Consider the following 14632-nt stretch of genomic DNA (forward strand, 5'->3'; position numbering starts at 1 on the left):
CTGCTGGTTTGAATTTCATTTGCAGGTAGAATTTTAGCTTTGGATTTAATTTGGAATCATTTAGGTTATTCATGAATGAGCTTTGGTAATTAGGGCCTTTCAAGAAAGGCCACTTTTACCTAATCTGTCTGATATACGAGCCTGGAGTTATTACTTCCTAATCTTACTGTTGGGTCTGTAGACTGCCTCCTTTCCCCTCCCCCCCCCAAGATTGGGCAATTTATGTCTCTTTGTGTTCCTTGGTCTATATAAATCTACCTTTTCAAAGGTTGACTTGATTTATGTGGTTTTTTATGCCATCATTTTCCCCTTGTTATTAACACTCTCCTGCTTCATTTGTGTTTTTACTTTTAAAGTCTGAGATGGAAACTTAGATGAGCCAGTTCTTTATTCTTTCCTGTTGCAGAGTTTAACACTGCATTTTCTTGCATATATCACTTTAACTTTATGCTGCAAGTTTTGATGTAAGATCCCATCATTTGAGAATCATCTTTTCCATCAGGAACAACTTGATATGCCTTTCTAGTAATTTGGGAGATTTAAAAAAAATGTATTTATTACTGATTTATAGTTTATTTAAGCATTTTTATGAATTGTGTGTATATGCATGGCACACGTGTGGTGGTCAGAAGACAGCATTAAGAGTTGGTCTCCTTCTGCTGTGGGCTGTGGGGACTGGCCTCGGGTCAGCAGGCCTGGGTAAGCGCTCTTCCCACCGCGTAGTTAGGGAAGCTCCGTGTCCATCCCCTCAGACAGGAGCGCTCTGCTGTGCCCTATAATAGGTTTTTCCTCCACAAGTGTCTCAGGAGTTGCTGGGGTAAATGTGTGTTTGGCTGAATTTTCTTCACTGAGCAGAGGGGCTTCTGGAGGTTCTGTTACAGAACCCGATACGGCATCCATCTGTCCTCGGGGAGAGCCAGGAGTGGATTTCTGTGTGAGCTTGGGCGCTTTTGTAGCACTCTGAAGTCCGCACGAGCCTGAGCAGAACCCCAGGCCCCACCTTCCTCTGCCTAGGAGCGCACTGCGTTCAGGCTGGCCTCTGTTCTTCTCGTCTAGGCCGGGCCTAAGCTTCCTCATGGCCAGAAGAAACCAGTCAACATCAAAGTGGTGCAGGCTGGGCAGATGCGTGAAGCCTGGAGCCAGACAGGCCTGTGTCAGCGCCTTACTGCCTACTGCGCATGTGCACACGTGGCTTTTCTGGTGTTGTCAAGGTGCAAGAGATCACCTTGACGAAGGCGGCAAGGCAGCCACAGCTGAGGGTGTGCTGCTGCTTTCTGTGCTGTGAGGGAGCAGCGGGGAGCCGCTCCCTGTTACATTCCCTCATCAGCCCCTCAGCCACACGGCAAGGCCCTTCGTCTCCAAGACTTGCTCTCCTGGACGCCATAAGCGGCGCCTTAGGATCTGATAACCTTTACAGTACATTTGTCTATGGCACAGCTGGCGTTAGGGACAGAGGGAACCAGGCAGCCCGATGACAACAGGCACAGAGGAAGCGGGGCCCGGGCACGGGGAGTGAGCCCTGGATTGAGAGGTAGTCCCACCCTCAGCTTCCAAAGCCATGTCCCAGGAAACCGAGCAGAAGACACACACCTGGAGACACTTGTGTCATCCCAGGAGAGCTGCCGCCTACAGAGGCGGTGACTTATCACACCTATGCTGAGCGCTCAGCGAAACCCCAGGAAGAGCACGGGCAAGTTACGGGCACCAGTTACCATCTGGATTCTCAGGTTAGAAGCGAGACGGTGAGCATAGCCCGGCTCTGCAAATGCACAGCTTTGGTGCTCACTCAGTGCGTGTCTGTTGCAAGGTAGCTCGCTGGGCGGCAGGCACAGGAGGGACTGTGACACGGAGAAGAAGTCAGTGACAGTATGGGAGCTGGTGAGAAGGGTACAAGCAGCAGAAATAAGCAAAGGGCATCTAAGCTTGGTCATCCTTGAAGTGCCCAAAAGGTAAGGGCGCCCATCTGGGGGGAGGGTTTCAGAAGAAGGGCGACATATGCAGAGGGTTCCCCAGCCCTCTCCCCACAGGAAGGGATGTCTTTCCTGCTCAGCGTCTCAAACACTTAGTGTCTGAATGAATGAACGAAGCTCTGGGATGTAGCGCCCACTTCTCAGACGATTTCCCAAAGACAACCTTGACAATGATCCAAAGAACGACAGCAGGTTAGGCTTGTTGATGCATTTTATTGTGAGCTGGGCAGTCTGGTAAAAAACTAGAAAATGACCATGGTGTAACAAGGAACTTAAAAGGAAGAGTTGGGTTGGTAGCTTACATACATGGGTACAGGGACAGATTGGCACGACATGTTAAACACTGTCCCAGCACTGTGCACAGAAGGCGAGGCTAATTTGGCTTGCTAAGGGATGAGTTAGGCTAACTCTCAACAGAAGACCTGCAGAGCATCATGCTATGAGCCACACAGTGAGTTTCAAAGTGTAAGAGTTTCATATTAAAAACTGGGTAACGGGAGAATGACTTGATTGTAGTTGTAAAACTAATACATTCCCATTTAAACTCCGTTCTACAGTCCACGGCGAGTATAAATGTTAACAGAACACTGTTAAATCAAATCTCAATGCACAGGAACCAACTGCATCTCTACTTTAAATCTTATCAACTTTCCAAAATTTCATACTAAAATATATTATTGTATTAATACAAACTACAGTATTATACACTACACTGTGTAATAAATAAAGAAATATAAAAATAAGACACATAAATATAAAAGTTTTCTAAAACTAAAAGTACGTGTCAGTAAGAAGGGTATTAATACTGCCAGGCTTGAGGACGTACAGTACAAAAATGTTGCACAGATCTATAAACTAAAAGAAAGAAAATAATACTGGTAGGTAAAAATCAGCTAATGTTGTTCATTAACTGGGTCCGTAATAACTAACATTTGGAAATGGTTGTGAGCTTAATACCAATGGCTTATCCATGTCCGACACGCGAGTACATGGAGGAAGGAGTTTGGAGAATTTCCCTTTTGTTTCTGTAGAGATTTCTGAGAGTCAATCAACACAAAACGAAAACTGAGGAACCAAAGGAGGAACCGTCCCAGGACTTCAGCTTCTCCGACAGGTCAGTGGTTTGGAGTTTTATTGGGAAACTTGGAACAAACAATCAACAAATGCTAGTTATCGGAGGCCACACACTGAGCGAAGGCAGCAGAGCCTAAAATACTGACAATGGCACTTCCAGCACAGGTCTTGCTTAAGGCCAAAGGAGACACAGCGCTTCCTACGGCTCCTGCAGAGCTGCTACCACGTACGTGAACAATCACGGACACTGATTGTGCCGACTGTCGTCCTCACCACACCACACTGTCCGTCCGTCCCTGCAGTCAGAACTCAACGACAACCTTTGAACTCCACTGACAATCACACGAGTAAGAAACGCCAGTTCTCTCGGCTGCTCCCTTCTGGCTAGCAACGCGTGGCTCTGCCGTCAGGTGCTCCCTCCCGACTGGCCTGGCAGCAGGCAGCCAGCGCGCTTGGAACCGCTTTCTACCGCTCTGTGAAGGGAATTCTGTAGTGCACAAGTTCTCACATTTTAAAAAAACATAATAAAATACTGAAGTGGATTTAGCATATGTTTACCAATAAAAAATTATAAAACTTCTCCCATTGTACAGCTTAAGAATGAACCAACGTAAGAGTGATAATACTGATAGCCGTGCCAGGCGCTCATCCAGCTCCCTGCTAGAAACCTTGTTTTCTGAGTCAGTAAAGTGTTCTAATCTGCTTCATGTTACAAACTTGTTCCTAACTTTGAAAACTGCATGAAAAATTACTAGGTTTGAGGTTCAGGCACACCCGGATTTTTTTTTTTTTTGTATTTTTTTTTTTTTTTTTCAGTTCTGACATTACACAGTAGTGAGCAGGAACCACAGCACGGGAGCCGTGGTCCCATGAAAAGCATGGGTAATATAGAGCAAATTTCATTACCAAGTAGAATTTCCTTGTAGAAGGAGCCCTAGGCTTCATTTGTCTTCTCCTCAGACAGCTGCTCGCTCTCCCTCCCCTTCTGCTCCAGGCTGCCCGCCTGCTGTGCCGCTCCGGCCTCCGCACCCTCAGTCTTGGCTGCTGCCTCATGCTTGGCTTCATCTACCTCCTCCTCCTCTTCTTCCTCTTCTTCTTCATCCTCCTCTTCGTCCTCCTCTTCTTCCTCCCCCGGGGGGTTTTCACATTCCTTTTCTTCCTGCAATTCTTCCATCTCTTTATCCTCCTCTTCCTCTTCTTCCTTTTCACTGTCTTCTTCCTCTTCCCTTGTCAAACTTTCTCTTTCATCTGAGTCGGCCTGTGAGGGGGACGCCCGGGCCCCAGAGAGCTCGCTCCGCAGGACTTCGGGCCCAGCCTCCTCCTGCTCTGCGCTGTCTCTTTCTTCGGCCTCTCTCTTGCAGTAGGAGTAGCGGTGATTCATGTGCTGAGAGTAAGACCCCGAGTGTGAGAAGCGCTTTCCACACTTGTCGCATTGGTAGGGCTTTTCTCCAGAATGTAACCGCATGTGTTCAATCAAATGATGTTTGTGTTTAAACGCCTTTTTACAGATTCCACACTCGTGAGGCCTTTTCCCTGCAAGGTAAGAACACAACCATGAAACAAAACACTGAGGTAAGTAAGGAAAGTGTCTGGGAGCATTAGGGGACAGTGAGGCTGTGGAGAGGGGAGGGTTACGGTTTCATGCCTCTCCAAATGTACTTACAATAACACTATGGTTTATCACTCATGTGTGTGAAAGCCAAGGCTTCACACACATGACATCAGAGCTAAGGATAGAAGGCTGATGCCCAAACCACACACGTCAGGACCATACGGCACAAAGTTTACACTGAGGCTCTCGTGAACCGTTGGTTGTGAGTACAGGAGGCCAGGACTCTGCTTCCCGGGGTATTCTAACATCTCATAGATCTCTTTACTGATGAGCAAATTCATAGAAGCATACAGTTTCTGTAGAAATTCTTCAGAAATTATAATGTCTGAGACAGCTTTTGCCCCAGAGGGCAATCTTGGCCCTGGCAGGTGGGTATGGCTGTGGGCCTGAGCAACACTGCAGACACAGAGAGTGACAGCTGGGACATAAGCAGCCTGGCTACTGACAACTCCAGGGCTATGAGGCAGTTGGCACTTAAAAACACAGAAGTGACTTTTGACATTTCTTTTTATAGCTAAGATGTAATTTTAATATTGATAATTGCTAGTATTTAGTTCTTCTAAAGGAATGAGGAGGTTTTCTAAGTTTCTCAGTGAACACAAGCCTTACTAGAGAGGGTACAGCTTTGGACCCCAGCAACTGGCCCAGGATCACCCGGCAGTGTGCAATGAACTCTTGTCTGCTTTCTTCTCACCAGAGCGAGTGAGTTAACACAGTTGGTAAGAGCATGAGAGGCATCTGTGGACAGCTACAGTGCTGGTAAGGGCTGGGGAAGGCGCTGGGGCTGGAGTTCATGATGAAACCAGCCTTCACGCAGCCATCTTGGTGAAGAGAAACCGGTGGGCAGTGCGCTTCTCATCGGCCGGGAGTCTGCTGCTAACCTAAACTGAGTTGTCTGATCCAGCTCCAGGTCAGTCAAGGAGGAGTTCCCGGGCCACAGGGTCTGCACACACCCTTGTCTGTGTCTCCTGGCTGCAGGGCACACGCACCAGAGCTGACTAGCGCGGCTCGGCAGAGGGAGGCAGGAAGGGCAGGCATTTTCTGTGAACTCCTGGGATTGGCTGGTCTTTGTCCCTACTGCAACCACTAAAATCTATCACTGGCAAGAACAGAAAAGCAGCTTTGGACAGCAGGCAAGTGAGGGCTGACAGAGAGGAGTAAAACGTCATCTAGAATGCCAAATTTTAAGTTTTACTTTTTAAGTCTTTTCAATCACTAAGAATGTAAAGGTTCATTCTTGGCTCACAGGTATCAGAGACGACTGAAGCCTTGCTTGGTCTGTAAGACACTATCTGCCAGTCCCTAGATCAGCCTAAGGCACATGTATTTTGTGGAGAATTACAGACTCTCAGGGCTGAAGGGATCGTAAAATCAAGGTCAGACTCTGATGCAGAAGCTCTTTCTAGAACAGCAAAGTCCTTCCCGGCGGCCAGGAGGTGAGCACAACTTCTTCCAGAAGCTGGATCCTCTCTCTCCCCGTCCCTCGGGTCCACAGCCCTGACTCTGTCAGCACGGCAGAAGCTGAGCTGACGGTAATGAGTGTGAACGGAACAAAACGCTCTGGCAGACGTGAGCAGCTTGAACGCTGCTTCAGGAGGAAGAGTGGAAAAGCAGAAACTAAAAGCAATTCTGAGAACCTCGGCTGTTACTTCAGTGTTTTTCCTATACACTGGGTCACAGGCCCCTTTAGGACCTCGTGTGTGTCGCCTCTGACGTACCTGTGTGCTCATACTTGTGTCTCAACAGCGAGCTGCTCTTCTGAAATATCTTGTCACACAGGTCACACGCGTACATCCCATTCTCTGTCTTCCGAGTTTTCTTTTTGGGTGGTGTGGAGTCAGAGTCGTTCTGGTCCTCCACGGTGGAGACGCCCTCCGAGCTAGTGTCCTGTCTTTCATCCTGAGGGAGAAAAGAAGGTTAAATCTCCAATCGAGAGGTATGAAAGAGACGGGGTCAGTGAGGGGCTCAGCAGACAAAGGCTGATGGCCAGCGCCGGATCCTTGGGATCCACAGGGAAGGAGAGAACGAGTTCCACAACTGTCCTCTGACCTCTATGTGTGAGTGGCAGCACGTGAGGCCCGCTGCAACACAGAAATAAGCCCAGGGAAAGCGGAAGATGCACAAGAGACAGACTCCACATTAGAGGGCTGCGCCCACCAACCTGGCCACAGCGAGCACACCGCATAGTGACACTGTGGGGGCTCCCAGGGGCAGCCACTCATGCCACAGACAGACACAGACACAGAGGGAGGCTGGGACCGCACAGGAAAAACACTTCTGCAGCTGGGGCCGAGAAGGAGGCCATCAGAACGAGGGCATCAGACGGCCGGGAGCCACACTGACCTCGTTCTGACAAATTATGATTTTACAGCATCTTGCAGAAAGGCTTAATCAATGAGCCTGCTAATTCACCACTCATTTCCAGCCTCGTCATTTACCACACTTTTTATACAAAAAGTCTGAGTTTCATTAAGAAAAAGTTAAGATGCAGTGTTTAGAAAACGTCCTTGAACCGCGTCCTCCATTCTGGAGGTCTCTGTGCTAGCTGCCTGGGTCTGGCAAAGAGGGGTTTTCTTTAGTCCACACTTTCTATGGAATAAGGAGGAGTGCTGTGACAGGGTCTGTGATTTTTGTAAGAAAGAAGCCTGACAATTCTCATAGAATAAGCAAAATATGACCCTTTGCCTCAAGACCCAGGGAAGTCACTGTAGGAGACAGAGAGCCTGTTGCAGACTTAGCTCCACTGAGTCTTCCTGTTTTCCTAGAATCTCCCAGAGCTCTGCCCTAAGCCCATCTATCTCCAGGAAGCTCTGCCTGACAGGCAAAGCCATTTGCTGTCCCTGCAGCTGCCAGAGCAGAGGCGACGCTGCTCCACAGCTCTCTGACACAGTCGCTCATCTGAAATGGCAGAAGCTGTTTCCTTTAAATTCAAACATGTATCAGCAAGGCCTGGAAAGATGGCTAAGCACGGAGCCTTGAGTTCAGGTGCCAGCACACATGGAAAAGCCAGGTGTGTAGTGACAGGCATCTGTAACCCCAGCACTGGTGAGTGCACACAGGCAAGCAGACAGTGGAAACTTGCTGGCCATCCAGCTTAGTCAAGATGGTGGGCTCCGGGGTAAGGGAGAGACGCTGTCTCCAACAGTGAGTGGCTGAAGAAGACAGTCGTTGTCAGTCTCTGGCCCCTACATGCACACTCATGGGTGAACACACCTGTACATACACAAGTATACATTATACACACATGCACACACACACCTCAGAAACCTTGCATCCTGTCTTTGGCTATGGCGACCAAAGACATTTGCACATACGTCACGTATGCAGTGACATTTTCTTCAAAGTCACTGCAATTCTGGGGAAGCCCAGGAGTGGCGGCCTCGAAGGGCAGGGAGGCCTCGGAGCACACCTGAGCAGGACACGGAAGCACCTGAGCTGTGCCTGCTGCACGGCTGAACAGCCAGCTCTGGCGTTTGAGTCAGTTAAAGACTGCCGGCTAAGTGGTGGCCTCAGGCCTAGTGACACAGAGAGACTCGGGACAGACAGCGGGGAACAGCGACAGAGCCAAGCTCTCTCCACAAACAGAAGGGAGCCAGCCAAGCTCGACCATCCAGGGAGGCAAGCACGCTTGGACTCAGCCGCACCCCTTGACGATGACCACCACACAGTCCTCCTGAGGGCCAGAGCGCTCCGCCTAACCAGGGCCCCTTACCGTGGTGTTGGCGCCGCGAAGCACCAGCAAAGCCCTTTTCAGCTTTATGGTGAATGGGAACCAGAACCCTAATTCCGAGCCCGTGACCCGCTCCCCCCCCCCCCCCCCCCGCTATGCTTCTGAGGGCCCACAGGTTCCTTGCCCCCCCCCCCCCAGCTCCTCCCCAGCGGCAGCAATCTGCCTCTCACCAGGAGGGGCGTCACTAACCTGGCTCCCGTTGGGCTGCACCACCTTGGGCGGCTCCTGCAGCGCGGGGCTGACGGTGGCCGAGTACGTGTAGGCTACCTGCGGGATCAGAATAGTCTGCTTGTTGGCAGCGAGCGCGCGCAAGCACGGGACGCTGCTCTGGTCGGCGATGGCCACGATGGTGGGCAACTGGGCAGTGACTGTAGGGATAGCGATATTTATGGGGTTGGCACTTGGTGGGATTACATTTACAACTGGTTCTGAGTCTGTAACACCGCTGTCCTTCTGGGGCTCCTTCCTTGCACAGGACAAGTTCAAGGGCTCCTCCTGGACAGAATAAACACTGTTCTGGTAAACGCTGCTGACGCTTGACCTTTCTGGCCCGTCTCCCTGCTGCTTTGGCAGTGAGAGGTCCAGGGGCTCCACCTGGGGCTCCTCCCGGGCGTCCTCCGGCCCGCAGGGGTAGCCCTGCGGGGTCCTGGCCGAGGACAGGTTCAGGGGCGTGGGGGACGGGGCACAACTCTGGGGGCCGTTGACGGCTGGCCGCCCCGGCCCAGCGGGTGAGCTGGCCACCTTGAGCGGGCTCTGGCCCCCCGGGCCGTCCTCCTGGGGCTCGTCCCCATCCGCAGGTTGAGGGTCCTGGTCGCTCTCCGCAGGGACGCTCCCCGCATTGTCTGGAGAGGGTGGCTCGGGAGCCTGTCCCGGAATCTGTCCGGCCTGCATCTTCTCAAACCACTTTTTGACCGAGTCCAGCGGTAGGTTCACCGAGTCCGCAATCTTGGCAAGCTCGTCGGTGCTTGGCTGCGCGTTCAGGGCATAGTAGGCTTTTAAGAGCGACAGGAGGTTCTTTAACGGAGGCTGGCTGGGTGACAGATCACCCAGGTCGCTGTCTCCGGCTGCCGAGGCGCAGGGCTCCGGGCCGGGGGCTGCGGGCTGAGCTGGGCGCTCCGGGTCATGGTGCTTCAGCGCAGGGAGGGCGGTCAGTGTTGGGCAGTCGTCACACAGAAGGCAAGTGCTGTCCTCCCCGGACCCCTCGGCGCCTCGGTCCTTCTCGGACTTAACAGTAAGGTCTTCTGGTAACTTCTCGCTCTTGCAGCTGTTGGTGGGGGCTGCGCTTTCTTTCTTTAAATTCTGAGGAACAAGTTGAAGTTGGCTGGGCTGCTCCAGGCTGTAGTTGATGATAATTTTGGTTGTCCCGTCCTGATCAACTAAAGGAAGACTGATGGCAGAAATGACAGAATGGCCACCCTGCTGGGCGGAGGAAGCACTGAGTGCTTCTTGCTCTTTGGATGCAAGACTGGCTTGGTTGTTCTCCAAAACCTGCCGTATTACATTGCCGTCCACTGCCACTTTAAGTACATTCTGAATGTCACTCAGGTTGATACTTATGGGAGATACCAAGCCAACTGTTGGCAGAACAACAGCCTGCACCACACCCTGAGGAGAACTGGTAGCCTGCAATTGGCCACCACCGCTAAATACCCCATTTTGTAAAGGGGTTGAACAGTTGATTCCTGAAGCAACCACTATGGGTTTGAACTCATAATCCACAGGTTCAGTTTTGATTTGGTTTACAGAAAGCGGTTCTTGAAGGGGTTTATTCTCCATCTTCTGGCGTATCTGTGGGCGCGTGGGACTGCCTGGTGATGCCGAGAGAGATGGTGAGGAACACTGAGATGTCTTGAGCCCTGACCTGGGCCTCCCATTCACAGGCACCAAGCTAATGCACTTCTTACTGCTTATGTGTGAGCTGTAGGAGCCAGAATGGGAGAACCGTTTCTTGCAGTTTGGGCATTCATATGGCTTCTCTCCTAAACAACAACAAAATGTAGTCATTGAATCACTGCATTTTCACAAGGCCCTACAACAACAAACAGCAGTTTTACAAAAGCAAGACTGTGTGTGCCCACGGCACTATGTTCTTTATAGTTTCAAGTTCAACAGCCACAGGATGTAAGGGGCAGCCTCATTCAGAATGGTGGGCAGGGCCTTGCTGTGTGCACAGCATTCCTGCTCAGACACCATCAGACCCACTCTAGGCCTTCCCTTATCCTGGTTCATCAAGAGTTAAAATTCCACTCAGCATCGTAGAAGAAACTAACATCAGAGGAAAGAAACATAAATGTAATCTCCTCTCAGATACAACAGGCATGTGTGTCCTTAATTGACAAAAGTTCCCACACCCTCATGGCTCCCTTTGGAAAACTTTTTCCCTTTTGGGGAGAGGCTCCATAGAAGCATTTGTAAGCACTGACTTCCCTGAGACCAGGCTCTTGTGGGGTCTGGGATGCCAAGGCCTCAGCTTAATCTCTCACCCTAGCAGGTATGGTAAAGTTCTGCTTTTATGTTCACAGAGTAAATCTGGTTAAATCTAACATTTGTGTGAACTGGCAGGAAAACCAGCGTAAAGTCAGCGAGGGTCTTGCTGCTGGTGGAGGCCTCCCTTAAAATGTTGCTTACGCTCTCCAGGACACAAGGTGTTTGTCCTCCTTGGCCATCAGATCCACTCTGGGATGAAAATTTGAGAAGAAGTACTGACATTAAGGCAATATTGTTATGTGAGCCTGTTTAGACATTTGGTTCTGACTCAGTCACCGGCTATCAGCTCCAGGAAGGTGGGATTCCCAGGGGTTCACTGGCCACTATCTCTTAAATACAGGAGGGTGGGGGTCACCTTTCAAGACTGGTGGCTCCACCGGTCTCTCTAGTGGGCATTACAGCAGAGCGCTTTCCTTTCCTTCAGGGGATAAAGAAGGCACTGAGGGAGCTGTGCGGAAGCTGCTGTGTGTGTGGCGGGGGGGGGGGGGGGGAGTGAGCCCCGCCTTTCAGCACTGTCTTATCTGAAGAGCCAGATATTAGAATTTCAAGGGATCTGAGAAGCACAGGGCAGGTACTGCGTCCAGGCTCCTTCCCGCAGCCTGGGTTCAGATCATCTGCCACTGCCCACTTTGCGTGTGAGTACACACGTATTCTCACCGGGTGGAAAGCTACGGAAGGTCATAAGATTATACAACCAGACTTTCAGCATGGTCCCTACAAACTGCAATGTTCCTACAAAGGGCAATTTTACTAAGACAGGGGCTGCGGCACCACGCCTGTCCCTGCTCTCCCTCGATCCACCACACACTGACTCAGTCCTGCAGACTGAATCCGGACCCTTCACGAGCTTTCTCAGACAGAGCCTCAGGCCCCTGGCAGCCTACTGGCCTACGTCTGGGCACTCTGCCCCTCTCGACATTTTGCACATGGGCTGCCTGGAACGGGATCAGTGCTCGGTCTCACCAGACACAAGCGTGCAGTGGCCGAGGGGTAAAGGGTGACAATGCAGCTCTGTCTGACCTGGGGTCTGTTCTACCTCAGCTCAGTTCAATACTGTCAGCAACTTGATAACGGCTTTGCTGGGTCACAGGGTATTTTCCCATTGGGGAGACAGAAAGGCAGGCGTGTCCCGCTACAGTGGCTTGGAGTTGGGATGCTGCCGACAGAGCTCAGGTATGTCTTGAACTCGCCAAGTGCCCTTGGGGACGTTAATTAAGCATCGTGAGCTTATGTGTCTTTATCAGAAAGAGGCTGTGTGTGACAGAACCTATCTGATGGGGTTGAGACCTGCAGAAGTCCACGCAGCATGTCTTGTCCCTTGCTGATCAGAGTGACCCAAAGGCACGGACAGAGCCACTACTCTAAGCCAAGGTTGTGATGCTGGAAACTCCTGGGTTCTCGTTTCTGCTCAAGCATGGCCTTTCACTTTGGCCATGGCACTAGTGGCGTCTGGAGTTCCGTCAGAATGGGCACTACCAAGGTAGTCCAGACTGCGGGCTGTAAGGGCCAAGGTGTGGATCGCCACATCTCATTCCATACCGTCCAGGCCAGAATGCTGGGCCCATGGAGCGGACATGCGGACTGGGTGGAGGCTGAGCCTGGGCAATGCCGTCCTGCTGTGGGGGCTGGCCGGCACAGCACGTCTGCGCGGCAATGCACACGGCTGACAAGAGCAGAGGAACAACCGAGTGCATTTAGGGAGTGTAATTCCGACTCTGATCCTCAACACATTTTAAGAGCTAAAGAAAAAAAAACTAAGGAAAAAAAAAATCACTGCGCATGATTCCGGAAGAGCACGCAGCTCACCCATTATTAAGCACCTGGACTGTGAGGACTCACGCCACCTGGGGGAAGAGTGTGAGGCCTTTCTTTCTCTCCCTCTCTCTCTCTCTCTCTCTCTCTCTCTCTCTCTCTCTCTCTCTCTCTCTTAAAGTTTCAAGTTATTATTTTGTGAAATTTGGTAAAGTCTAAAGAAAATGGGTTCAGTGAGATGAGATCAAAGTTCTTCCCATCAAGCCTGATGACCCCAATTTGACCCTTGAGACCCAGATGGTAGAAGGAGAGTTCCAACCCCTGAAAGCTATGCTCTGACTCCACAGGTTGACTCACATGTGCACGCATGCGCACATACACACACATAGCACATTTAAAACAATAAAATGTCACAGCAACAGCCTAACATAGTAGTTTCTCAAAGGCTTAGTCTCAACTTGGGTGTCATTTCTTGGAGAGAGCAGGAGCAGGAGGCTGGCGGGTATGTCACACCCTGGCTGGCACTGCGGAGGCCCTGCTTCAAAGTCTTCCTTTGGCATAGACCAGACTTTCAAAAAGCTTATACACTTGGGCTGTCTCCAAGCGGCCACCTTGGAGAAACGTGTTTTCTAATCACACTTGGGTGAAATATCAGTAACCACTCCTGAAGAATCTGACTAAAAAACAGAAACCCTATCATGTTTTCCTACAGTGTGTAAAAATAATTCTTATGATATAATAAATCATATTTTGTTCTTTAAAAAATTTATTTTTACAGGTACTGGTGTTTTACCTGCACATATGTCTGTCTGAGGGTGTCAGATCCCTTGGAATGGGTATTACAGACAGTTGTGAGCAGCCATGTGGGTGCTGAGAATTAAACCTGAGCCCTCTGGAAGGGCAGACAGTGCTCGTAACCCCTGAGCCATCTCTCCAGCCCCATATATTGCTCTTTTTGATGCTCTAAGGAACATTTTCATAGAGCAAGTGTCAGGAAGATAGACCAGTTTTCCTCAGCATTTTTGAATGTTTCTGACAGGCCGCGCTAAGCAGTGCAGGCCTCAGGCTAGAGAAGCTGAGGAATACAGCGTGAGGAGTGCAGAGTTTTGTGTTCTCCAAACCGGCCTGAGCTGGTTCTTATTTTTAAGCACCAGCGCACCGTCAGGTCACTAAGATCTTCATGATGTCAACTCACTTCCTGACTCTCGGTTTTGATCTCCAAGAAGGATTTCTCTGTTAAATTTCAGCGTCTTGTTTCTAGATCAGTATTTTGATCTTTGGAAACAGCCACACACCCCAAGTTTGTATTGTCACAGAGCTGATAACTGCTGATGTAAAACTACAGCATAAATCAGGATTACCTTATCTCTGTTCTTCAGCCCTAACTGCGACACTTACTGACCCTCTTGTTTAGCTAACATTTCATACCATGTCTAACGTAAGGGTATGTGATTTCTTACCAGAGAGCACTGGTCAGTAGCACCTACTGTGCAGGCTGTAAGGGAGAGCCTGTACTTTCCAGAAACAGTAACAAATAAATACATAAGAATAAACTAAAGTTTCCTTTAAGGATCTTGGGTTGAGTGTTTTCATGGGACAATTTTGGCGTATTTCTCACTGAGGGTTAATTCAATGACTGAACAGTGAAACTTGCAGAAATGCAATTCTAACCCACACAGAGCTACAACCACCGCAAAGCAACCACCAGTGGCCTGGAGAGGCATGCATTATCAAGAGAACAGGGTCTGCAGTGGGAGGCCAGATAGCTACATTTTCCTTATAAGTGTTTGTTATTAAATCCACAAACCATGCAAAACAGATGTGGAATAGAAAGGTAACGGTTCTGGGGAATAAGTTTTCTTTTAAATTCTCATTTATGCCACATTTCTTCTCCTTATGCTGCTTGGCTCTCTGGGACCACGACACTTCTCCAAGACTTAATTACGTTCCTTTTTCACTTACCTTATGTAAAGGCTACCGTCACCTACTTACACGCAGATAGGAAGT

The 14632-nt window shown here is 50.0% G+C and overlaps 1 protein-coding gene across 3 annotated transcripts in view; it reads right to left on the reverse strand.

Annotated features, from left to right (window-relative positions):
* Positions 1–2163: 2163 nt before the first annotated feature.
* Positions 2164–14632, reverse strand: part of Zeb1 (zinc finger E-box binding homeobox 1) — a 168153-nt gene continuing 155684 nt past the window's right edge. For all 3 annotated transcript variants that reach the window (XM_060380637.1, XM_021653868.2, XM_060380636.1), the window contains 3 exons: positions 8576–10365; positions 6375–6555; positions 2164–4577 (listed from right to left, as the gene is read on the reverse strand). In XM_060380637.1, coding sequence (XP_060236620.1) covers positions 3979–4577; positions 6375–6555; positions 8576–10365 — 2570 coding nt within the window. In that variant the 3' untranslated portion in view covers positions 2164–3978. The remainder of the gene's footprint in view (positions 4578–6374; positions 6556–8575; positions 10366–14632) is intronic.

This window comes from Meriones unguiculatus, chromosome 3, assembly GCF_030254825.1.
Source record: "Meriones unguiculatus strain TT.TT164.6M chromosome 3, Bangor_MerUng_6.1, whole genome shotgun sequence".
In the NCBI taxonomy this organism is placed as follows: Eukaryota; Metazoa; Chordata; class Mammalia; order Rodentia; family Muridae; genus Meriones; species Meriones unguiculatus.